General features: G+C 39.8%; 1 protein-coding gene across 3 annotated transcripts in view; it reads right to left on the bottom strand.

Moving 5' to 3' along the window:
* Positions 1-26,523, bottom strand: part of LOC139541194 (uncharacterized) — a 106,045-nt gene extending 79,522 nt beyond the window's left edge. Inside the window, exons 1-6 of one of the 3 annotated variants that reach the window (XM_071345572.1) lie at positions 26,261-26,523; positions 24,926-24,967; positions 23,970-24,043; positions 23,253-23,321; positions 23,073-23,178; positions 11,638-11,773 (exon numbers count right to left, since the gene is read on the bottom strand). In XM_071345572.1, the coding sequence (XP_071201673.1) occupies positions 11,638-11,773; positions 23,073-23,178; positions 23,253-23,321; positions 23,970-24,043; positions 24,926-24,967; positions 26,261-26,399 (566 nt within the window). In that variant the 5' untranslated portion in view covers positions 26,400-26,523. The remainder of the gene's footprint in view (positions 1-11,637; positions 11,774-23,072; positions 23,179-23,252; positions 23,322-23,969; positions 24,044-24,925; positions 24,968-26,260) is intronic. The other 2 variants (XM_071345570.1, XM_071345571.1) reach the window with 2 other exon arrangements.
* Between the last annotated feature and the right edge of the window lie 559 nt (positions 26,524-27,082).

Below are 27,082 nucleotides of genomic sequence, written 5' to 3'. Positions count from 1 at the left end.
TTTCTTTCAAGATGGAGCAGGATAAACAGCAAGGGAGAGGAAGAAATCAGAGAGGTGGGCATGGGCCCCATCAGAGATCAAAGAGGTGGGCATGGGCCCCATCAGAGATCAAAGAGGTGGGCATGGGCCCCATCAGAGATCAAAGAGGTGGGCATGGGCCCCATCAGAGATCAAAGAGGTGGGCATGGGCCCCATCAGAGAGGTGGGCATGGGCCCCATCAGAGATCAGAGAGGTGGGCATGGGTCCCATCAGAGATCAAAGAGGTGGGCATGGGCCCCATCAGAGATCAGAGAGGTGGGCATGGGCCCCATCAGAGATCAGAGAGGTGGGCATGGGCCACATCAGAGATCAGAGAGGTGGGCATGGGCCCCATCAGAGATCAGAGAGGTGGGCATGGGCCCCATCAGAGATCAGAGAGGTGGGCATGGGCGCCGTCAAAGAGGTGGTCATCAGAGAGAGGGAGGCAGACGACAGAGAACTGTTGTGTCCGGGCCATCGTCGTTGACCAGGTGGTGAACAGAAGCCTTACCATGGCAGAGGCTGCCAGATTAGTTAACCCAAATCCGAAAAGATCAACTGTCAATTCGATCATGAGACCATTTCGATAAGAAAACCGTCTGCAGGACATGCACTATGCTTTACCATTACATTTACAGTAAATTACATATTGTAATGCATGTAAATTCACAAAACATGTTACAGCATTCTTACAGTATGATGTATTGACAGTATACTCTGTTCTAACCTCAGAATTGACAGAAGACCCTGTGGTGGTGGCCGTGGTCGTGTGCTGACCCACCAGCAGGAGTGGGCAGTGGTTGAAATGGTGAGGGCCAGGAATGACATATGGCTGTCCGAAATAAAGCAGACCAAAGGAGAACGATGACACTTTTGCCAGTATGGCATCCATCAGCCTACCAACAATCGCCCCCGCCTTTTTGAAGAGGCACCAGGTATCTATGAAACACAGTTACCTGGTGCATTTAGAGAAAAACAACAACCGGGTGAAACAACTGCGGGCCGAGTATGTTCAGGTACAGCACTATATACTGTATTAGGGTTACTATTTGATACACATGATACTTCACAATATCATGTTGGAACTATACTGTAAAATTAACTAAACAAAATATATTATTAGAAGTATATCTATGTTGATGAAGTGGGCTTCAATCTGGTAAAAACTCGGCGCCGTGGACGGAACCTCATCGTCTAACAGCGACTGTCCAAGTGCCTGGACAACGTGGGGGAAACATCTCTGACGATGGTGTGGTAGGACGTAGGCCATTACTTGGATCCTACAACTCTGCACACTTCATTGTGTTTCTTAATGAAATTGAAGGGGTCACCTACAGCATGTCATTGTGTGGGACAATGTCAGGTTCCACCATGCAGAGGTGGTTCAGGCATGGTTTCGGGCCCATCCCCAATTCGTGACCCTAAACCTGCCCCCATACTCTCCTTTCCTCAACCCTATTGAGGATTTGTTTTCAGCATGGAGGTGGAAGGTGTACGATCGCCATCTTTATGACCCTCCTTCTGGCCATGGATGAGGCATCCGCCGGCATCAATGCAGACAAATGTCAAGCTTGGATTCACCATGCCAAAAGGTTTTTCCCGCAGTGCATGAATAATGAGTACATTCACTGGGATGTGGAAATCACGACTTCCACCGAAGGTGGTTCCTCTTCTTGTTCGGGCAGTGCCTGGCGGTCGCCGTCGCCGGCCTACTAGCCATCACCGATCCATTTTTCTTTTTCGGGTTGTTTTGTCTTTGGTTCATTCACACCTGGTTTTCATTTGCTTTAATTTCTGTGTGTATATTTACCCCTGTTTCCCGCTTAGGTTTGTGCGGGATTATTTTCATGTTGCTCATTGAGGTTGTCCTCAGTTTATTCACGTGTGTGCCGTGTTATAGGATAAGTAAGGAGCATTATTTTTGTCCTTCCGTGAGTGACTGACTGTGTGTTCCTATGTCTTGGGCGTTTATTGGTATTGTACCTGAACAGTTTTTGGACTTGCCTATTAAAGACGCTAATTTGACATCTCTGCTCTCCTGCGCTTGACTCCTAACTACCTTCAGCACAAATTTGCAACAGTGGATGAGAATTTATGGCCAAATGCTCAAGACAGGCTTGATGCAAATGAATGCTTGCTAAACGTTATGTTATATTTTCATTCATTTAATTTCTTACATTTGATTACAGACAGTACACCTATGTTACAATCATATCTGAACAATTTAATAAAAACTTAGCATGAATGATTGTATAGGATGTCTTCATTGATCACACCTTTGATTATACAGTGGATAGATATTATGGAAATTATAGATTATCTGTCAATTTTGTGGGGTAATATAAGTGTATTGCCTAATGTGAAAACTGCGTAATCTACTGTAATTTACAGTACTGTAGCATATTACTTTCAGTACTTCTAAGGGCGATTTGAAACACGTATCTTGCATTGTTTGCTATTGGATTAACTGGTAGTTAAAATGACTAAATTGAAAAGATATCATTATGTTGTGTTTTGGTGATTAAACCAATGTTCTCATTACATTTCACAATAAACTTATTTTGAATCAATGGTTGTGTGGTGAGTGATGTTTGCAATCCAAATGAATGCACAATGACTGGTTTTGAATGAAAGAATGGTTGCGTTACAAGTGTGACCAGTTTGCAGTTTTGTATGGAGTTGTGAAAATGTACCACATACTTGTGAAAATAGTACCAAAGCGATAAAAAAAACTAAGTCTGTTCTCTAGCATATTTTATAGGCTAGGCCTACCTGCTGCTGCAAAGTCTAACATTCTCTCTTTCCTTGAGCAACAGCCCACTCGTCTTGCACACATGCAGGTGATGCGCACAAACAAAGACACGCTAAAGTGTCATTCTGATCCTAGCTGATAAATTGTATTTAATTGATCAAATAGAAAAAACTGTGCCTAAATAAATTACATTAACAGAAATTATGAAATACATTCCCAAACTTTTGGGATATGATCCTTTTCCAAAACTTTTCCAGGCCTGGAAAACACATTTAAAAATTCCAGGACTTTTCCAGGTTTTTCGTGACCATACGAACCCTGGAACCCAAAAGCATAATCCGCCTCCTAACTCCCTGTTGCGGTGATGCAATGTACCGTACTACACCACAATCCCGCTGCGGTATAAACTCAAAGGTTTTAATTGAGGATCCACTATATATGACAGCTACCCCACAAGGTAAAAATCTGTCGTTCTGCCCCTGAGGAAGGCAGTTAATCCATTGTTCCCCGGGCACCATGGATGTCGATTAAGGTATCCTCCCTCACCTCTCTGATTCAGAGGGGTTGGGTTAAATGCGGAAGACACATTTCAGTTGAAGGCATTCAATTGTACAACTGACTAGGTATCCCCCTTTCCCTACCCCATCCACCACCAATGTGTAGCACCCATAGGGGATGTATAGCAGCCATTTTTCAACAGAACACTCACCACTTATCAGCCATCACCCTGGACAGCAGTGGGGATGAGAAACAATGCAACTCATCCAAAGAAGGAAATGGTTCATATTCATGGTTCATATACTCTTTTGTAGAGACCACACTATAATAGACAAGCTATTGCTGTTAAGAAACATTACAATGATTTTCAAGAGCACAGATGGCAAAAACTTTGAGAAGAAATGACGAATGTGCTTCAATGTAATATACAGAATGTCTGTAATGTCTGTCTGAGGGTCTGAACTGGTCTTATTTGTTGAGACATTTAAAAGTTTTTATTATGAATGAGGACTCATCAGGATGAACAGAACAATACACATAATAGAGGTAACTAAGGTAGGCTTTATACTGTATATCCCTTCATTATTCTCAACATTAATTGAAAATAACTCTACAGTATTGTCATGACGTTGCCCTGTTGGGTGTTACCTTTCCCCCTTTTCTCTCCACTCTACAGAATGGACTCTTGGAAAGCCCTTTGTTAACATAGAGAGAGTTATGGTAACATAAAAATGTTGGGGAATGGAACAATATTTCCCTTTCTCAACCAGTTGAAAGTGTCCATTGGTACTTAAAGAATATGATGTCAGATCAGTTGGTGTCTGGGACATTATATCTGATGATAGGACGACATAAATTGTATCTTGGAAAGCCTACACATTCTAGTTATCAGATTCAGATGGACTTGCTGTGCAATTTAAATGTTTCATTAAAAAACTATTTGTGAAAAGATTAAATGTAATTCTAGCTTCTAAATGAGAGAATTATTTTCATAAGTAAACTATGCTCACTCAGTGACCACGCCCAAGTGAACAGACATTGGCTGAGAACTATGGAACACGCCGTTCTCTCCCCCAGTACAAAAGCCCATTGACGGAAGTCAACCTTAGTTCCCGATGATGTGAGGACTGGTGTCTATACGTTTAAAAAGGGCTAATTTCAACTACAACCTAATGAAATTAACATTTAGTTCCAGAAATGTTAGGACTGTTGTCCTAACGCTTAAAAGGGCGAATTTCAACATGGAGGTGACAATCACCACGCTGGAATGGTGAATTTCGACTAGACCAGCCAGAATTCAGTGCGAGCTGATTACAGCAACTTGGTATGATCTTTGAACGATTATTCACTAAAGAAGTGATACATCCTAGACGTCGAGTTATCAGCTGCAGCTGTTAACGTACGTGGCCTTAGAAAGGACAATCTCAGAAGAACGACAGGGTACTTTAACGTATCCGCTCTACAACACTACGACCAGAAAGATTCTTCAAAGAACAATGGCGATCTCTGCTGGATAAACCAGTCTTCCATCTTCGACCCATCTATCGAAGCGCAGCTCAAAGTAAATATATATATATCTTGCATTTTCCTTCTCCAAATGGGCGGTTATAAGAATGCATAAGATTCTGTATTTACAGGTAATGAGTGGAGAACAGGAGGGCTTCTTAAAGTAAAACTAACAGGTCTGTGAGAGCCGGAATTCTTACTGGTTGGTAGGTGATCAAATTCTTATGTCATGCAATAAAATGCAAATTAATTACTTAAAAATCATACAATGTGATTTTCTGGATTTTTGTTTTAGATTCCGTCTCTCACAGTTGACCTATGTGTACCTATGATAAAAAATGACAGACCTCTACATGCTTTGTAAGTAGGAAAACCTGCAAAATCGGCAGTGTATCAAATACTTGTTCTCCCCACTGTATATGTAATTCTGTGTGATTATTTAGTTATTTAGTAAATAAATAATTAAGCCAATTTGTGTATTGCTGATTCAACTTATTAGCTAGAGTTCGTGCAGATAACCAAGTACTTACGACAATCAGAATGAGACCGATCGAGGTGACGATTAATAATTGACTGCTATTGATATAAAAGATCTTCAGATCTTTAAGAGAGTGGATTCGGGAGATAACCGCTCTATATAAATTAATGCTTCCGTGGTGCCGCAGGTTATTAATGGTTTAATTGTTGCATGGTTTAATTCAATCACGTAATCAATGAATTGTTAGGTAATCAATATGATAAAATAGCATGACATATAATTTTATCATAGTCAGACACGACAGTATGTTTTCAAGAATCAAATAACAAATGTTCAAACCTGAGGCTATTAAATATAAAACATTGTGTTTTCTGTGTGGATCCAAACATTATCAAAAGAACAGTAAAGTGAAATGAGTGCCATTCGACTAAAGGCCTTACAACAGGGATCATCAACTAGATTCAGCTGCGGGACGATTTTTTTCTTGTGCAAACCTTGCTTACATTTGTATAAGATCACTTGTCTCTCCATAACGAGTAGGAATACTTGGTAATAGATTTCCCAAATCAAAATCACTTGGAGCTGATTTCCTGGTGTTTTTACGTGTCCAACAATGAAATGTAAAAAAATGTATACATAAATTGGGGGGGCAAATAAAACCACCCCCGAATACGGCCCGAGGGCTGCCAGTTGGGGAGCTCTTCCTTACAACCGTACCATAGTGATTCATAGGAGGATTCCCCTTTATGGGTTAGGAAACTGTGTGAGTATTCACAGCCCCTTGACTTTTTCCACATTTTGTTGTGTTACAGCCTGAATTTAAAATGTATACAATGTAGATATTTGGTCACTTGCCTACACACAATAACCCATAATATGAAAGTGGAATTATGTTTTAAATAATTTTTTACAAATTAATAACAAATTAAAACCTGAAATGTTTTGATTTAATTAAGTATTTCCATGGCAAGCCTAAAAAGTTCAGGAGTAAAAATGTGCTTAGCAAGTCACATAGTAAGTTGCATGGACTCACTCTGTGTGCAATAATAGTGTTTAACAGTAAATCCCTGACTGGTGGCAATTAGCAGGCCAGCAGCTAACACTCTTCCTGTCCTGGTCTCCTCTTAATGAGTGCCAGGTAGCCATCGAACTCATCTGCATATTCAATCGCAGGCTTGGCAGCCAGACACCTTCCTCCGACTGTTTAACATTACTCCTGACCCTTACAGAACTGGAACCAGAGATGTCGGGCCCAATGGAAGAGGATCTAGGAAGATCTGTGGATTCTGTGTTACCAAAGGAACTGGAACCACAGAGAGAGTTGGTACATATAGGTGGATTGTGAACAAAACCCAACTAATGTCACAGATGTAGAAGTGCAACATAGGCAGATGCGGTGGATTGAGACGCATCCAACGCAAAAAAGTAGATACAGTTGAAGTCGGAAGTTTACATACACTTAGGTTGGAGTCATTAAAACTCGTTCTACAACCACTCCACAAATTTCTTGTGAACACACTATAGTTTTGGCAAGTCGGTTAGGACATCTACTTTGTGCATGACGCAAGTAATTTTTCCAACAATTGTTTACAGACAGATTATTTCACTTATAATTCACTGTATTACAATAACAGAGGGTCAGGAGTTTACATACACTAAATTGACTGTGCCTTTAAACAGCTTGGAAAATTCCAGAAAATGATGTAATGGCTTTAGAAGCTTCTGATAGGCTAATTGACATCCTTTGAGTCAATTGGAGGTGTACCTGTGGATGTATTTCAAGGCCTACCTTCAAACTCAGTGCCTCTTTGCTTGATATCATGGGAAAATCTAAAGAAATCAGCCAAGACCTCAGAAAATAAATTGTAGACCTCCACAAGTCTGGCTCATCCTTGGTAGCAATTTCCAAATGCCTGAAGGTACCACGTTCATCTGTAAAACAATAGTACGCAAGTATAAACACCATGGGACCACACAGTCATCATACTGCTCAGGAAGGAGATGCGTTCTGTCTCCTAGAGATGAACGTACTTCGGTGCGAAAAGTGCAAATCAATCCCAGAACAACAGCAAAGGACCTTGTGAAGATGCTAGAGGAAACAGGTACAAAAGTATCTATATCCACAGTAAAACAAGTCCTATATCGACATAACCTGAAAGGCCGCTCAGCAAGCCACTGCTCCAAAACCGCCATAAAAAACAACTGCACATGGGGACAAAGATTGTACTTTATGGAGAAATGTACTCTGGTTTGATGAAACAAAAAAATTGAACTGTTTGGCCATAATGACCATTGTTATGTTTGGAGGAAAAAGGTGGAGGCTTGCAAGCCAAAGAACACCATCCCAACCGTGAAGCACGGGGGTGGCAGCATCATGTTGCTTGGGTGCTTTGCTGCAGGAGGGACTGATGCACTTCACAAAATAGATGGCATCATAAGGGAGGAAAATTATGTGGATATATTGAAGCAACATCTCAAGACATCAGTCAGGAAGTTAAAGCTTGGTCGCAAATGTGTCTTCCAAATGGACAATGACCCCAAGCATACTTCCAAAGTTGTGGCAAAATGGCTTAAGGACAACAAAGTCAAGGTATTGGAGTGGCCATCACAAAGCCCTGACCTCAACCCTATAGACAATTTGTGGGCAGAAATGAAAAAGCTTGTGCGAGCAAGGAGGCCTACAAACCTGACTCAGTTACACCAGCTCTGTCAGGAGGAATGGGCCAAAATTCACCCAACTTATTATGCGAAGCTTGTGGAAGGCTACCCGAAACGTTTGACCCAAGTTAAACAATTTAAAGGCAATGTTACCAAATACTAATTGAGTGTATGTAAACTTCTCACCCACTGGGAATGTGATGAAAGAAATAAAAGCTGAAATAAATCATTCTCTCTACTATTATTCTGACATTTCACATTCTTAAAATAAAGTGGTGATCCTAACTAACCTAAAACAGGGAATTTTTTACAAGGATTAAATGTCAGGAATTGTGAAAAACTGAGTTTAAATGTATTTGGCTAAGGTGTATGTAAACTTCCGACTTCAACTGTATCTCTAGCTTAAACTGGAATGTTTGAATTATGCAAATGTGATTTCAGTGAGAGCGCGGATGTCGACCTTGTGGGGCTAACAGGATTTGTGAATGACTATCTCATCTCTGTGCCTCACACACACAATTATCAGTAAGGTTCCTCCGTCGGGCAGTGAATTTCAAACACAGATCCAACCACAAAGACCAGGGATGTTTTCCAATGCCTCACAAAAAAGGGGACCAATTGGTAGATTATTTTTTTTTTAAAGCAGACACTGAATATCTCTTTGAGCATGGTTAAGTTATGAATTACACTATGGATTGTGTATCAATACACCTAGTCACTACAAAGATGCACGCATCCTTCCTAACTCAGTTGCCGGAGAGGAAAGAAACCGCGGAGTAATTTCACCATGAGGCCAATGGTGACTTTAAAACGGTTACAGAGTTTAATGGCTGTGATAAGGGAAAACTGAGGATGGATCAACAACATTGTAGTTACTCCAAAATACTAACCTAATTGGCAGAGTGAAAAGAAGAAACCCTGTACACTATAAAAATATTCCAAAACATGCATCCTGTTTGCAACAAGACACTAATGCAATACTGCAAAAAAATGTGGCAAAGCAATTCACTTTTTGTCTTGAATACAAAGTGTTATGTTTGGGACAAATCCAATACAACACATTACTGAGTACCACTCTCCATATTTCCAAGCATAGTGATGGCTGCATCATGTTATGGGTATGCTTGTAATCATTAAGGACTGGGGAGTTTTTCAGGATAAAAAATAGCTCAAGCACAAGCAAAATCCTAGAGGAAAACCTGCTTTGCACTAGACACTGGGAGATCAATTCACCTTTCAGCAGAACAATAACTTATAACACAAGGCCAAATCTACAAAGGAGTTGCTCATCAAGAAGGCAGTGAATGTTCCTGAGTGGCCGAGTTACAGTTTCGAATCTATGGCAAGACCTGAAAATGGTTGTCTAGCAATGATCAACAACCAATTTGACAGAGCTTGAAGAATTTTTTAAAGAATAATGGGCAAATGTTGCACAATCCAGATGTGGAAAGCTCTTAGACTAACCCAGAAAGACTCACAGCTCTCATCGCTGCCAAAGGTGCTTCTACAAAGTATTGACTCAGGGGTGTGAATACTTATGTAAATGAGATATTTCTGTATTTCATTTTCAATAAATGCCCAAATTTCTAAAAACATGTTTTCACTTTGTCATTATGGGGTATTGCATGTAGGTGAGTGAGAAACAAAAACATATTCAATCCATTTTGAATTCAGGCTGTAACAACAAAATGTGGATTAAGTCAAGGGGTAGGAATACTTTCTGAAGGCACCGTATATGTATGTGTGTGTGTGTGTGTGTGTGTGTGTGTGTGTGTGTGTGTGTGTGTGTGTGTGTGTGTGTGTGTGTGTGTGTGTGCACCTGTGTGTGCACCTGTGTGTGTGTGCCTGTGTGTGTGTGTGTGCGTGTGTGCGCCTGTGTGAGGGGGAACATCTATAGTTCATTCGGAAAGTATTCAGACCCCATTACTTTTTCCACATTTTGTTACGTTACAGCCTTATTCTAAAATGGATTAAATTGTTCTTTCCCCCTCATCAATCCACACACAATACCCCATAATGACAAAGCAAGTAAAGTAACAGTAAAAAAATACTAAACTGAAATATCACATTTACATTAAGTACCAGTCAAAAGTTGACACACCTACTCATTCAAGTTTTTTTTATTTTATTTGTAGACATCAAAACTATGAAATAACACATATGGAATCATGTAGTAACCAAAAGTGTTAAACAAATCCAAATATATTTTATATATTCGATTCTTCAGAGTAGCCACCCTTGCCTTGATGTCAGCTTTGCACTCTTGGCATTCTCTCAACCAGCTTCATGAAGTAGTCACCTGGAATTCATTTCAATTAACAGGTGTGCCTTGTTAAAAGTTAATTTGTGGAATTTCTTTCCTTCATTTCTTTCCTTCTTAATCTTTTTGAGCCAATCAGTTGTGTTGTGACAAGGTAGGGGTGGAATACAGAAGATAGCCCTATATGATAAAAGACCAAGTCCATATTATGGCAAGAACAGCTCAAATAAGCAAAGAGAAATGACAGTCCATCATTACTTTAAGGTATTTCTTTTTGTTATTTTAAATACATTTGCTAACATTTCTAAAAACCTGCTTTTGCTTCATCATTATGGGGTACTGTGTGTACATTGATGAGGGAAAAAATATTTTATACATTTTAGAGTAAGGCTGTAACATAACAGAATTTGGAAAAAAGGGAAGGGGTCTGAATACTTTCCGAATGCATTGTATGCAGAGTTACAACTTTACCTTTGTCACAAAGTCAGCCTGCCTGCCAGGGTGTGATTCATTAGCTGGTCCCCACAGGGTCTTACCATTAAATAATGCAGTAAGGCATGAGATTAAATGACATCATTGAAAAGCATGCCCCAATTAGATGCAGCACATATACCCACAAGGCATAGGCGTAGCTTGGATTCATAGATATGAAAAAGGTCAATTCACTACCCATGATAAAGAATGTTCCAAGGGAAAAAATGATGGAGGTACAGTAGCAGACACATTCTGTATCAATATTTGAACAAAATGCTAAGGATTCACACAAACACTATGCTGAGGCCAATTTGTACATGAGAAGCCTTCTAATGCAGAACTTCAGAAATGTTTTTCATAGAATAAAAATACCAAGTAGACTCCTATTAATGGTTAAATGCTTCCAAATATCAGACTAATTGACAATACGAATGGGCACTAGTTTGTACTACATAAACACTGTTACGGCCAGGTAGACGGAATCCAGCCATGAGTCTATTTCTGAGAAATCCCCTCCCTCACAAAGACAGTTGATGGCCTTTTCTGCAGAGCCAACATATTTCTCAAGGTGTAAAACATGGGGCATAATGGATGGGAGGCTGCTGACACTAAGAGAGCTGGTGACAAATGTTGATAATTGAAACGATGGGTAGTAACATGCCAGGGGACATGGTTGATGTGGTACAGAGGAATAACTGAAGCCCCCTGACACCGCTGTATCTGGGCTTTGGTATCATACATGTTGTTTGTTTATTTAGGAAGCCTCTATACAATTGGAGCATGTTATAATCTCCCCATGAATATCTGAAATGTGTCGAGTGATCCATTAGAATCTGATCTTAATCTAACTTTGTAGAACACTTTTAAGTTTAATTTCCCTCCACTGATTAGGCCTTATTTATTTCCCTATGGTCCAAGTTGTGGTGTTATTCTGTCATTAGACTTCTTTAATATGGCAGCTAGCTGTAGTCGTCTGTATTTGTGTAACTTACAACTGGAAGAGTAGGATGAAGTTGAAGGCATGGCTCATAGGCTTGCTGAGGAAGAGGAGCCCCAACACATGGAGATTAGGCTGTAGCTTCTCCTCCAGAGTCTGTCTGGCCGCGTCCTGCTGCAGGAGGCCCGTGTCTGAAACAGAGACGACAGGTTTCAGAAATCAAACCTCCCTGGGAGACAATGCTGTATTTCTGGGAGAAACAGCGATTCCTGGTGACAGGTCCATTTTGGAGAATAAGCGTGAGGGATAAATGCAGTTGGGAACGGTGCGGCTCAGTCAGCCGCTGAGCGCGTAATGGATGAGTGGTGCCATCCTTCAGCGCCGCCGAGGTCCACAACACATCCCTCTCCATTGCCTCGCCATAGAAGACACACACTTTGATTCTGGGAGTACCTTCTCACTCCACTTTTATGTGGTAAATAATGAATCAGCAGAGAGATGAATGGGAGAGATAGAGAGAATGCAGGGAGAATGCAGTGAGATGAATACGGACAGATCAAAAAAGGAGGTGTTGAGGAGGAGGTATATCAGATCACTGACAATAAGTCATAGCCTGATAATCCTTCTAGCAGCCTAACGGAACAGCAGATATGACAAAGCACATTGAAGAGTTATAACCCTGAATATGAACATAATGCCCGCTCATTCAAAATGTTTAGAAAGGCAAGGACTCCACCGTGCTCTAACTGATAATGCTATGGGCCTTAACAGTAACACTACAATGGCAGAGAGAGGAAGTGTGAGAAAGAGATAAAATAATATAGTGCAATATAATAAACTCATATCGCAGACACTCCAAGTGGCTCTTTAGAAATAAGTGCGTTTCTCTCAACACAACACTTGAACAGATTCAGGCATCTGTTTCTGCATGCAGATAAAACAAGCACACACATCACAAAGCAGTCTCTACATATGGTTTTACTCCATCTGGGTGAATGAGACATGAATGGCCACGGAATACAACATACTGTCATTACTAATGGCACACAAGTTTGGACTCGTCTATTAAAATTACAAATAGCTCTCAAAATCAGTTGTGTCAGTCAGCCAGGAATCTCTGTAATAAGTCTTTGGCAGCAGAATCAGATTCAATTTTGCACTGCGATAAGACTACTGTACCTCTAATGTAAGAATGAGAGGGGAATAGACTGCAGCAGCTAGAAGGCAATATCTGTCATTTCACAGAAGAACCCATCTGCTATCCAACAGGACAGCCAAGTCATAAATATGAAGAGATGCAAGATCCCCCACACCTGTCACCCAACTCTCCCCAGCTTTGAGGGAAGAGTGAAAGGAACACAAACATAATATTTATCTGTACACAGCATTTAATGAGTGCTGAATGCAGTATGGTGCTAATGAGTTTGCATAAGCCGAGACATAACAGCCATTGTGGTCAGAGGTTCTTCCTCCTATTGGACAACAATTCAATGGCTAATCTTCAAGTAATATTACAGTATACTCCAAAGGCAAAACACAACAGGATACAGAATTAGCTATTGATTTATTTTACACCTAGAGTGTCGTATAACTGTGTTTTTAATGACAGTTATGATATTAGGGGCCGACTATACGAAGAACTTTGGGAAATATCAGAGGAAGGTTTCTGGTCTCCCAGTCCTGTGATTCTTTGAAAGGATAAAGAGCATAATCTAATCCACCAGAAAAGACTGAACAAATATTACAACAAATATTATGGTTAAACTCAAGTATATTAATTGATAAAAAAACAATATTTTAGTATTTTAAAAAATTAAAAAGGTATAATGCAAATTATATTATAACTAGGACTGGTGGATTTATGTCAAACGTGCAGCTAACAAAAATATATTGAAATGTCAGCTCTACTCAAAATTACAACCAAATAATTGCAGCATTACCGCAAAAATGGAAGAGGCAGGTGGAAGGGGGAGATAGTAAGGAACTTGTCTGTCGGCCCTGCATTAAAGACCAAACTTGGCTAAATAAAATTTTGATAAATGAAAAAGTATACAGTTTTCATTTAAGGACCAAAAATTGTACAGCTGTGCCATATAGATTGCTAAATAGTTGGGAAGACATTTTCTGGATTCAAAACTTTTTAAATTTATATGATTATACAAAATTCTTGCAACCAATAGAATGCTATATACAGTAACAGGCAAAAGTTTGGACACACCTATTCATTTTTATTTATTTAAAAAAAAATGTTTCACCTTTATTTAACCAGGTAGGCAAGTTGAGAACACGTTCTTATTTACAATTGCGACCTGGCCAAGATAAAGCAAAGCAGTTCGACACATACAACAACACATAGTTACACATGGAGTAAAACAAACATAGTCAATAATACAGTGAAAAATAAGTCTATATACAATGTGAGCAAGTGAGGTGAGATAAGGGAGGTGAAGGCAAACAAAATATATATATATAAATAAATAAAAATATAAAAAAGGCCATGGTGGCGAAATAAATACAATATAGCAAGTAAAAACACTGGAATGGTTGGTTTGCAGTGGAAGAATGTGCAAAGTAGAGATAGAAATAATGGGGTGCAAAGGAGCAAAATAAATAAATAAATACAGTAGGTAAAGAGGTAGTTGTTTGGGCTAAATTATAGATGGGCTATGTACAGGTGCAGTAATCTATGAGCTGCTCTGACAGCTGGTGCTTAAAGCTAGTGAGGGAGATAAGTGTTTCCAGTTTCAGAGATTTTTGTAGTTCGTTCCAGTCATTGGCAGCAGAGAACTGGAAGGAGAGGCGGCCAAAGGAAGAATTGGTTTTGGGGGTGACCAGAGAGATATACCTGCTGGAGCGCGTGCTACAGGTAGGTGCTGCTATGGTGACCAGCGAGCTGAGATAAGGGGGGACTTTACCTAGCAGGGTCTTGTAGATGACCTGGAGCCAGTGGGTTTGGCGACGAGTATGAAGCGAGGGCCAGCCAACGAGAGTGTACAGGTCGCAGTGGTGGGTAGTATATGGGGCTTTGGTGACAAAATGGATGGCACTGTGATAGACTGCATCCAATTTATTGAGTAGGGTTTTGGAGGCTATTTTGTAAATGACATCACCAAAGTCGAGGATTGGTAGGATGGTCAGTTTTACAAGGGTATGTTTGGCAGCATGAGTGAAGGATGCTTTGTTGCGGAATAGGAAGCCAATTCTAGATTTAACTTTGGATTGGAGATGTTTGATGTGAGTCTGGAAGGAGAGTTTACAGTCTAACCAGACACCTAGGTATTTGTAGTTGTCCACATATTCTAAGTCAGAGCCGTCCAGAGTAGTGATGTTGGACAGGCGGGCAGGTGCAGGCAGCGATCGGTTGAAGAGCATGCATTTAGTTTTACTTGTATTTAAGAGCAATTGGAGGCCACGGAAGGAGAGTTGTATGGCATTGAAGCTCGCCTGGAGGGTTGTTAACACAGTGTCAAGAGAAGGGCCAGAAGTATACAGAATAGTGTCGTCTGCGTAGAGGTGGATCAGAGACTCACCAGCAGCAAGAGCGACATCATTGATGTATACAGAGAAGAGAGTCGGTCCAAGAATTGAACCCTGTGGCACCCCCACAGAGACTGCCAGAGGCCCGGACAACAGACCCTCCGATTTGACACACTGAACTCGATCAGAGAAGTAGTTGGTGAACCAGGCGAGGCAATCATTAGAGAAACCAAGGCTGTCGAGTCTGCCGATGAGGATGTGGTGATTGACAGAGTCAAAAGCCTTGGCCAGGTCAATGAATACGGCTGCACAGTATTGTTTCTTATCGATGGCGGTTAAGATGAAAGGATTTTCTTTATTTTTACTATTTTCTACATTGTAGAATAATTGTGAAGACATCAAAACTATGAAATAACACATATGGAATCATGTAGTAACCAAAACAGTGTTAAACAATTCAAAATATATTTTATATTTGAGATTCTTCAATGTAGCCACCCTTTGCCTTGATGAGGTACTCATTTTTGCAGCAATTCGACCATGAAGGCCTGATTCACGCAGTCTCCTCTGAACAGTTGATGTTGAAATTTGTCTGTTACTTGAACTCTGTGAAGCATTTATTTGGGCTCCAATCTGAGGTGCAAATAATTGCCGATTTATGAGGCTGGTAACTCTAATGAACCTATCCTCTGCAGCAGAGGTAACTCTGGGTCTTCCTTTCCAGTGGCGGTCCTCATGAGAGCCAGTTTCTGTCACACCCTGATCTGTTTCACCTGTCTTTGTGATTGTCTCCACCCTCCTCCAGGTTTCGCCCATCTTCCCCATTATCCCCTGTGTATTTCTACCTGTTTTCTGTTTGCCTTTTGCCAGTTCGTTTTGTTCGTAGAACCTACCAGCGTTTTGTTTCCCTGCTCTCGCTTGTTCCTTGCTTCTGTTTTTCAGGTTTCCCGGTTCTGACTGTTCTGCCTGCCCTGACCTTGAACCTGCCTGTCGTCCTGTACCTTTGCCCCACTACTCTGGATTACAGACCTCTGCCTGACCTAACCCTGAGCCCGCCTGCTGTTCCAGTACCTTACACCCTCTCTGGATTATTGACCCCTGCCTGCCTTGACCTGTCATTTGCCTGCCCTTGTTTAAAGAACAAACTTTTGTTTCTTCAACACTGTCTGAACCTGGGTCATACCTTTAAACATAATAGTTTCATCATAGCGCTTGATGGTTTTTGCGATTGCACTTGAAGAAACGTTCAAAGTTCTTGAAATTTTACCCATTGACTGAAAGTAATGATGTCTTAAAGTAATGATGGACTGTCGTTTCTCTTTGCTTATTTGAGCTGTTCTTGCCATAATATGGACTTGGTCTTTTACCAAATAGGGCTATCTTCTGTATAGCACCCCTACCTTGTCACATCACAACTGATTGGCTTAAATGCAATAAGAAGGAAAGAAATTCCACAAATTAACTTTTAACAATGCATTCCACGTGACTACCTCAGAAGCTGGTTGAGAGAATGCAAAGAGTGTGCAAAGCTATCATCAAGGCAAAGGGTGGCTACTTTGAAGAATCTCAAATATAAAATATATTTTGATTTGTTTAACACTTTTTTGGTTACTACATTATTCCATATGTGTTATGTCATAGTTTTGATGTCCTCACTATTATTCTACAATGTAGAAAATAGTAAAAATAAAGAAAAAATAAGTAGGTGTCCAAACTTTTGACTGGTACTGTTTCTACAAAAATGTTTATGGGGGATTGGAAATTATGCAGACAATTACATTGATGGAAGCCACAATCTATCTTCAATATTGAAGCTGATCTACCCCCTAAAAAAAGAGCATAATCTAACCAACAATAAAGACTTTGTAAATAATTCACCAGGCCAAACGTCAAAACTGAGAAAGTACACTGATGAAATGAACAACAACAAACTTGTAATGATTTTGAAGCTCAATAACATAACTGATCCCCCTTTCTCTATCAATGAAATCCAGAGATCTGTTATACCTTCTCTTTAACATAGCCCGAATGAGATGTGTTATAACTTCTCTATACCATGGCCCGAATGAGATAATTGCTAGCATTTGAACATTTTCAGTTTTGCATTTGTTTTGATGTTTATCATGCAATGTTCCTGTGATGAATGGGATATCTGTGTTGTGCTTATTGGAATCCATTCTAAACCAGACAATATGTAACAGATAGCAGCTGCACATTTTTTGCCCACAGAAATCCATCTTTTTAATAGCTCTCTTATTAAATCCCAACAAGCTAACCTGTATACCAGGACCATGAGCGCGTAATGGAATCATGGAATATCAGGCCATTGCAAAAGCTATCAGATGACACTGTCAACCTGGCATATAAATTAAAGCAGCATCTAGCCAAAGGAAATACTGCTCTGGTCACATACGTGACAGTAATAAAGCAATTATTTAGCATTAGAGTTTTATTAAAAACTGTATTAACAGGGATGTGTGATCAATTTCAAGCGTTTTATGACCATAATGGCAGGGCTAGCATGAAAGGCACCTTGGTCATGTGATATGATGGAAAGATTGCTCCACTTACCAGCACAATGAATAAGCTCAAATTACAAAAGGTAGAGAAAAAGAAAGCTAAAATGCAATGATTATCCTCGTTGAGTGTAAAATATAATTGATTTTGACCCAGATAATTGACATTACCAAGATCATAAAATAGTTTGATTGGCAAACATATTTAGAGACTCATCATAAAATCCCTTGAGAGGAGTGATCTACAATATTAGTACTTGACCCCTTTGAGTTTAGATCATTACAGATACAGGGGCCATTACTAAGAAAAAGAGGTGCATCAGTAGATATGTTTCCCTGGTGTAGTCAGGGACAGATAGGGCCACCTCCCTCACCCTGGAAAGCAGCAGAGATTCTGAAAAGCTTTCATAAACAAGCCTCAAGTTCCACACACTTTTTTTCTGACAGGGCAGCCACTTTCCATCCCTCCATTCATCTTCATTAGCTGACTATTCCCTCCATCTCTTGTCCAAAATACTTAATGTTTGCCTCCATGGGGCCCCGGCCTACCCTGATTAGTTAGCGCTGATGCTTTTGGATTCCTGCCTGCGTCTTAATCCCCTCTGCTAATGTTCCTTGCTGCATTTCACACCAAAAACAATACAGCCACCATCTGTTTCAGGGACCCAGGCATTTCATGTGGTACACACTATCTCCTCACTAACTAATGACAAAAAAAGCACACAAACAAATATATTCTCTATTAATTAGGGAACCAGTTACATTTAACACTATTAGACTGATTGTTAAAGGGAGAATCTCAGCTAATATCTGGGATCAGAGAAAACTGCTATCCTACTAGGTAGGTTAACCTCTCTAGGGTATGTGGGACGGTAGCGTCTCACCTCGTCAACAGCCAGTGAAACTGCAGGGCGCCAAATTCAAAACAACAGAAATCCCATAATTAAAATTCCTCAAACATACATGTATTTTACACCATTTTAAAGATACAGTTGTTGTAAATCCAGCCACAGTGTCCGATTTCAAATAGGCTTTACGACGAAAGCAGACCAAACGATTATGTTAGGTCAGAGCCAAGTCACAGAAAAACACAGCCATTTTTCCAGCCAAAGAGAAGTCACAAAAAGCAGAAATATAGATAAAATGAATCACTAACTTTTGATGATCTTCATCAGATGACACTCATAGGACTTCATGTTACACAATACATGTATGTTTTGTTCGGTAAAGTTCATATTTATATCCAAAAATCTGAGTTTACATTGGCGCGTTATGTTCAGTAGTTCCAAAACATCCGGTGATTTTGCAGAGAGCCACATCAATTTACAGAAATAGTCATCATAAATGTTGATGAAAATACAAGTGTTATACATGGAATTTTAGATCCACTTCTCCTTAATGCAACCGCTGTGTCAGATTTCAAAAAAACTTTACGGAAAAAGCAAACCATGCAATAATCTGAGTACGGCGCTCAGACGACAAATCAACCCAAAGAGATATCCGCCATGTTGGAGTCAACAGAAGTCAGAAATAGCATTATAAATATTCACTTACCTTTGATGATCTTCATCAGAATGCACTACCAGGAATCCCAGTTCAATAAATGTTTGTTTTGTTCGATAATGTCCATCATTTATGTCCAACGTCCTCCTTGTTGTTCGCGTTCAGTACACAATCTAAACTCACGATGCGCGGGCAAGTCCATGCGAAAGTTCAGACGAAAAGTCATATTACAGTCTGTAGAAACATGTCAAACGAAGTATAGAATCAATCTTTAGGATGTTTTTAACATAAATCTTCAATAAATGTTCCAACCGGAGAATTCCTTTGTCTTCAGATATGCAATGGAACTCAAGCTAACGCTCACATGCGCATGGTCAGCTCATGGCAGACCTTACTCAATCCCCTCTCATTCGCCCCCACCTCACAGTAGAAGCATAAAACAAGGTTCTAAAGACTGTTGACATCTAGTGGAAGCCTTAGGAAGTGCAACATGACACAATTTCCACTGTATCTTGGATAAGCAAAGAGTTGAAAACCTACAAACCTCAGATTTCCCACTTCCTGGTTGGATTTTTTCTCAGGTTTTTGCCTGCCATATGAGTTCTGTTATACTCACAGACATCATTTAAACAGTTTTAGAAACGTCAGAGTGTTTTCTATCCAAATATACTAATAATATGCATATCCTAGGATCTGGGCCTGAGTAGCAGGCAGTTTCCTCTGGGCACGCTTTTCATCCGGACGTGAAAATACTGCCCCCTACCCAAGAGAGGTTAATGATGACGCAGGTCAGGATTTTCCTCCACTTGCAGAATACTGTTTGTGAAAATGTCATTTTCACTAATGTTATTTGGGCCTCACAGCGGAAATGCAATCTCAAAGGAGAGTATCAAACAATCTGGATCCGCACCAATTTCCAACAGCTGGGCACAATTAACGAGCATTATGTGATGGTGAGGTCCGGAAACCCCTGGAGATAAGCACATGACTGACAAAGCAGAATGCAACGCAGCACTACATGTGGGCAAATCAACTCCTTTATCTAACTGTGGATGGTTCCTGGATGTTCAGACTGAGCACAACAAAAAGGTCAAACATGTTACATCAGTGCCTTCATAAAGTATTCAGACCCCTTTACTTTTTCAACATTTTATGATGTTACAAAGTGGGCAGGGTTGGAGAGTAACGGATTACAAAAAACAGTAACTGTAATCCATTAAGTTACCAGGAAAATATTACTTTTAAAATCAGAAGGGAGATTTTCAAAAACATATCTTTGACACTTCTCTGTTTTCTCAATGACATTAAAATCAGCAATGAAAAAAGGTGCAAGTTTAAGTTTGTTCCACCTGAGCGAGTCTAAACACAAGTCAGAGACCACTATGATGACACACCAAATGGGTTTAATGGATCGTGGGAAAAGAGCAGGAATAGGCTTTTGTAGGCTACAGTCCAAGCTATGTCTTCCAATGGTACAAATGCTGTCGGCATCCAAAGATTATCCAACTTGAATAAACACTTGGAGGTAAGGATGACAGCAGTGGTGTAGTCTACGACGATACGGATATCAGTAATTATTGATATCTACATAGAGCATTGATGTGAACAACACTGCTGCTCTCTCATATAGCTATTTGCGCCTTACGGATTGTGGTTGTTGTGGATGGCTGTTCACAAATCTAAATGTGTATTTGAACCCAAAATTGGTTGAATTCAAGAAGTTTAAGCTGCCTATCAATCATTGTTTTTGAAACCAGTGGACAGCCAGTGAAAAATGCGTTCTAGCAACAGCTGCACAGTGCGGATCCCAGCCTATAGAAGCAAAAGTGGGGCATTCATTGCTCCATCTAATTCATGCTGATCAATTTTTTTTGTCCATAGGCCTAATGAATACCTTTTCAAACTCGCACACTTTTGATCAACTTAAAGGGGCAATCTGTAGTTGCTACATCCATTTTTGGACTTATCAATTATATATACATACAGTACCAGTCAAAGTTTAGGATACACCTACTCATTCAATGTTTTTTCTTTATTTTTACTATTTTCTACATTGTAGAATAATAGTGAAGACATCAAAACTATGAAATAACACATATGGAATAATGTAGTAACCAAAAAAGTGTTAAACAAATCAAAATATATTTTACATTTGAGATTCTTCGAAGTAGCCACCCATTGCCTTGATGACAGCTTTGCACACTCTTGGTATTCTCTCAACCAGCTTCATAAGGCAGTCACTTGGAATGCATTTCAATTAACAGGTGTGCCTTGTTAAAAGTTAATTTGTGGAATTTCTTTCCTTCTTAATGTGTTTTTTTGTCAATCAGTTGTTTCGTGACAAGGTAGGGGGGTATACAGAAAGCCCTATTTGGTAAAAGACCAAGTCCATTTTATGGCAAGAACAGCTCAAATAAGCAAAGAGAAACGACAGTCCATCATTACTTTAAGACATGAAGGTCAGTCAAGTGTAGTCGCAAAAAACATCAAGCGCTATGATCAAACTGGCTCTCATGAGGACCGCCAGAGGAAAGGAAGACCCAGAGTTACCTCTGCTGCAGAGCATAAGTTCAAATAATTGCTTCAAGGAGTTCAAGTAACAGACACATCTCAACATCAACTGTTCAGAGGAGACTGTGCGAATCAGCCATGGTCGAATTGCTGCAAAGAAACCACTACTAAAGGACAACAATAATAAGAAGAGACTTGCTTGGGCCAAGAAACACAAGCAATGGACATTAGACCGGTGGAAATCTATCCTTTTGTTCTGATGAGTCCAAATTTGAGATTTTTGGTTCCAACTGCCGTGTCTTTGTGAGACGCAGAGTAGGTGAACGGATGACCGCCGCATGTGTGGTTCCCACGGTGATGCATGGAGGAGGAAGTGTGATGGTGCTTTGCTGGTGACAAGGTCAGTGATTTACTTAGAATTCAAGGCACACATAACCAGCATGGCTACCACAGCATTCTGCAGCGATACGCCATCCCATCTGGTTTGCTCTTAGTGGGACTATCATTTGTTTTTCAACAGGACAATGACCCAACACACCTCCAGGCTGTGTAAGGGCTATTTGACCAAGAAGGAGAGTGATGGAGTGCTGCATCGGATGACCTGGCCTCCACAATCACCCGACATTAACCTAATTGAGATGGTTTGGTATGAGTTGGACTGCAGAGTGAAGGAAATGCAGCCAACAAGTGCTCAGCATATTTGGGAACTCCTTCTACACTGTTGGAAAAGCATTCCAGGTGAAGCTGGTTGATAGTAGCCAAGAATGTGCAAAGCTGTCATCAAGGCAAAGGGTGACTACTTTGATGAATCTCAAATATAAAATATATTTAGATTTGTTTAACACTTTTTTGGTTACTACATGATTCCATATGTGTTTTCATAGTTTTGATGTCTACACTGTTATTCTACAATGTTGAAAACTGTAAAAAATAAAGAAAAGCCCTGGAATGAGTGGTGTGTTTAAACTTTTGACTGGTACTGTATATGAAGATAAAAACACTAATATATCTTGATTACATAGTATTCAACCGGATGAGTCAATACATGTTAGAATCACCTTTGGCAGTGATTACACCTGCAAGTCGTTCTGGGTAAGTCTCTAAGAGTTTCACATACCTGGACTGTACAATATTTGCAAATGTTTATTTTTTACAATTCTTCAAGCTCTGTCAAGTTGGTTGTTGATCATTGCTAGACAAATATTTTCAGGTCCGGCCATACATTTTATTTTTTACTCATGAACTTATTTCGGCTTGCCATAACAAATGGGTTGAATATTTAATGACTAAAGACATTTTAGCTTTTAATTTTCCACTTTGACAGTATGGGGTATTGTGTGTAGGCCAGTGACACAACATCTCAATTGAATCCATTTTAAATTCAGGCTGTAACAAAACAAAATGTGGAAAAAGTCAAGAGGTGTGAATACTTTCTGAAGGCACTCTATCTGTACTGTTTGGGTGACCATTTGCAATGGTTTACCTGCTTCTTCCCCATCCTCCACCTCCTCTTCTTCCTCCTCTGTATTAGTGAGAGCAGGCTCCTCCAATCCAACGTCTTGCATTAGAATTCGCTCTGTCTCTGTAGTCTGAAAAAACAAGGGTTTAATATCCTTTACTTAAAAAACCATGACAATAAAACAGTGTTTGATATAGACTTTACCTTCAATGACTCAATCTGGACAACTTGGCATCGCTGGAGCAGGTCAACAAAGAGGTATATGAGGAGAGCCTGACAAGAAAAATGAAGGGAACTACTTGTGAATTCTAGGAAAGTGCATCCTCCTCACAACAAATAAACCATTATCCACTCTCCCAATGCCCTTAAAACCCACAATAACATCCACTGCTAGGCCAACAAATGGTCTCGGCTGATAGCGTTCTATCTGACCTGAGAATAGGTTTTATATCTACTTGAGCGATGTACAAAATAAATATCATGACACAACATCAGCACAACAATATATCACAACATATGAACACATCCTGAAATTGAGCATCCAATTGAATGAAAGTTTGTAATCAAAATAAAATAAAAACAACTGTCATACAGTACCATGTGACCTAAAATATTTTTTTATTTAACCATTATTTAAATAGGCAAGTCAGTTAAGAACAAATTCTTATTTACAATGACGGCCTACCCCAGCCAAACCCAGACGATGCTGGGCCAATTGTGCGCCACACTATGGGACTCCCAATCACGGCCGGATGTGATACAGCCTGGATTTGAACCAGGGACTGTAGTGACGCCTCTTGCACTGAGATGCAGTCCCTTAGACCGCTGCACCAGTCGGGAGCACTCATATAGTACAATGGTGCTAAGCTTACACAGTACTTACATGGCCATTATGTTCCAGTTAAACAACATCAAACTCACCTGCACAAAGAAACCAATTATAAAGGAGACCAGGAAAGGCATGAGTCCTGCATGTGCTATTGTGACAGGAAGTCCTGCAATATAATGTACATAATTTCAGTTATAAAAGTACATAGTTACAAAAGTAATCATGAACAGTCTATAATTTATCACTGAAATCATCATTTTTCATTTAGATATATCAAATTCAGTGGAGGCTGCTGAGGGGAGGATGGCTCATAATAATGGCTGGAACGGAGTTAATGGAATGACATAAAACACATGGAAACCATGTGTTGGATGTATTTATACCATTCCACTGATACCTTCCCAATTAAGGTGCCACCAACCTCCTGTGATAAAATGTGATTTGAATATGATTTTTATATATTTGATACCCTACAGGTCATAAACCGCTGTATGAATAATTTCGCAAAAGACAATACGTTTTGTTCATAAATAGAATATGACTGGTACAACCAATGACTGTATATAAGAATGGACAAAGCCATCTATCATCATTCATTCCTATGTGAGGACTCAATAGCACAATGAAGCCAAATTAAGTCAGTTAAGATGGCGTCTCATGGAGACATAACATGCGTAGTTTGAGCTACTCCCGGAAGAGACGTTGCAGGCTAGCTCAGTTGTGCCCCCTCTCAATGAGTAACTCAAATTGAAGGCCAACCGGGGTACTGCAGGCTCACATTAATTATCCTTTTATCTTCTTCTGTGTGTGATTTTCAAATAATTAGTTTGACATACATCTGATGTTTTAAAAGCAATTATTGGTACCATTATTCTCTAATGTTTTTTAAAATTATTTACACGAAGATTGACCACGAAATTTGACATTTTTCCATTTACTATAATTAGGATCCTGTTTTCTGCTAACAATACCTGCAGTACCGCGGTCTGCCTTGAACATCCGTGGCAACAATGACTGAGGCAGACGTTCCACCCTGAGTACAACTCACCTAAGATTCCAGTTCCCAGTATGGTTGCAATTGACATAAAATCTAGAAAAATGTGAGACAGAGAAGTTACACACCGAATCCTAACTTGAGATAGCCTATATGTTTATAACTCTTCATGCAAACCTGCCATTGACATCAATACATGAACGTTTCATTCGTATTTAGAGTATTGAAATATGAAACTCCTTTCATATTTACTTTAACAATAGGTGGGATTGACCCAACATAACATACTATCATGTCCAATAAGGCAAGGGGCAAAACTACAAATTGTCTACCCTAGTGTCTTGTAAATAAACAAGCAGTTATAGACTATCTATTGACATGGTGCACAAGGTTATTCATAAATATTTCAGATCCCGGTAGATAAAGGTATATTCATTACATCTAGCAGCACCTGCTGGTGCATCCTGCCCTGGGCTATTCAATCCCCAGATGGGCTTGTGCAAACCTCAGGTTAGAAACTCATAACAGACGAGTTACAGAAATGCTTGCAGAACTTATTGTTGCAATAAATAAATAAAAACTTACAACCGGATGGATATACAACATACATTTTCACGTTAGAAAAAATTCCATTCAACACTTGTGTAAATTATTTTGGGTCCTTTTCATCAAACTGTTATTACTTTTTCATCATCATCACATCCTGTTTAATATTCTCACATCTACAATTTGGATTCACACATATGGTAGTTTATAACTACAAATGATGTGTTATCAGTCTTTTTATGTCCTTTTACTTTCAGCTGTTGTAAGTGCGACTTCAAAAGGACACTCCCTGAAAGACAAGAAGCTTGAATACAATAAGAGCTGCATTCCCAAACCCACCATAATGGAGGTTTAATGACAATGAAATTAGCGGTATTGGAATAATCTAATCTCATTCAGTGTGTGTAAAATTGTGTTTCATGTGTGTTTAATATTAATCTCTAAGGTTTTAGCTACAGTGACTGTAAAAATGAAAAACCTATGAGCTTTATGAATCGCCTTTGTTATGGTCCGTCTAGGCTAGCCTACGCATGATGAGGAGCCACGAAAACGTACTGAAATGGCCAGGAACAAGCTCTAGTGCGCATCAGCATCCAGTAGGGTTGTGCAGTGGCATGATGATTTCACAGACCAGCAGTATGTTTATAGCGAGTGCTTTCCTCTATTTACCACAACCTATTTGACTGAGCGTACAAAGTGAAGTTTGAATTAGTGAAATGGACCAGGTGCATTCATGCTATTTAACGTTAATTGTCTGTCGGCGTGGGGTGAAATTATCACGTGAAAACATCCTGTCGCGGTTTTCAACATCCATTCAAATGCTGTTTTTTTCCTGATACTCACAGCACTGCAGGTAAATTAATCTCAATTTCCAGGGTTTATCCTGGTTTTTCCGCGTAATTTTGATGGACATAGTCGTGACATAGCGCTCAGAAATGGGACATGGACTTTGAAATATTTCTTCTGCGGCGGTCGCCATCATTTCGTCGTCGTCCTCATACCCGTACTAAATCCACTGCACATGGGATCAGAGCAGTGGTAAGCGCGTGCGCGTGGGATGTTTGCTATCGGGCGCATCCGTATGTAAATAGGACACCTTTTTGTGGTATAATTGAGACACGTTGTTAAGGAATACGACATCACGTTTACCAAGGCGGTCTAGTGGTGTATACACTGGGTAAAAATCCTAAAATTATAACATCAATTAGGTAGGCTACATAGTTTACCACTTCCAATACCATGGACAGCGACGCCATACCGGATAATCTAATATTCGGTTCACACAGTGAAACTTCGCTTGGGGGAAGTTTGAGATCATTTCGGTGGTCTCTGGAGATCTTTCATTGAATTATGCTGCAAATTGTCATAAAAACCTTAATAGGTTAATTCCGTTTTCATCAATTACATGAGCAGAAAGATAACGGATCATGAAAGTTACTTTTAAACCTCCCTTTTATTAGACTAGGGGCGTAAATTATAGCACATTTCATATAGAATATTTACAACATACTAAAACACTTGTAATATCATACCAAGGGAGTTATCAATAGACGCAATGGACTTTTCCCAATACCAAACCATTAATTCCCAATAATTGAGGAATTGTATAGTGTTAAGAAAAATATTTCACAACTGTGATGAATGAATTCAGTTAATAATGCATAA

The sequence above is a fragment of the Salvelinus alpinus genome, chromosome 16, assembly GCF_045679555.1.
Source record: "Salvelinus alpinus chromosome 16, SLU_Salpinus.1, whole genome shotgun sequence".
Lineage (NCBI taxonomy): Eukaryota > Metazoa > Chordata > Actinopteri > Salmoniformes > Salmonidae > Salvelinus > Salvelinus alpinus.
This window is presented reverse-complemented; position numbering and strand designations above follow the sequence as displayed.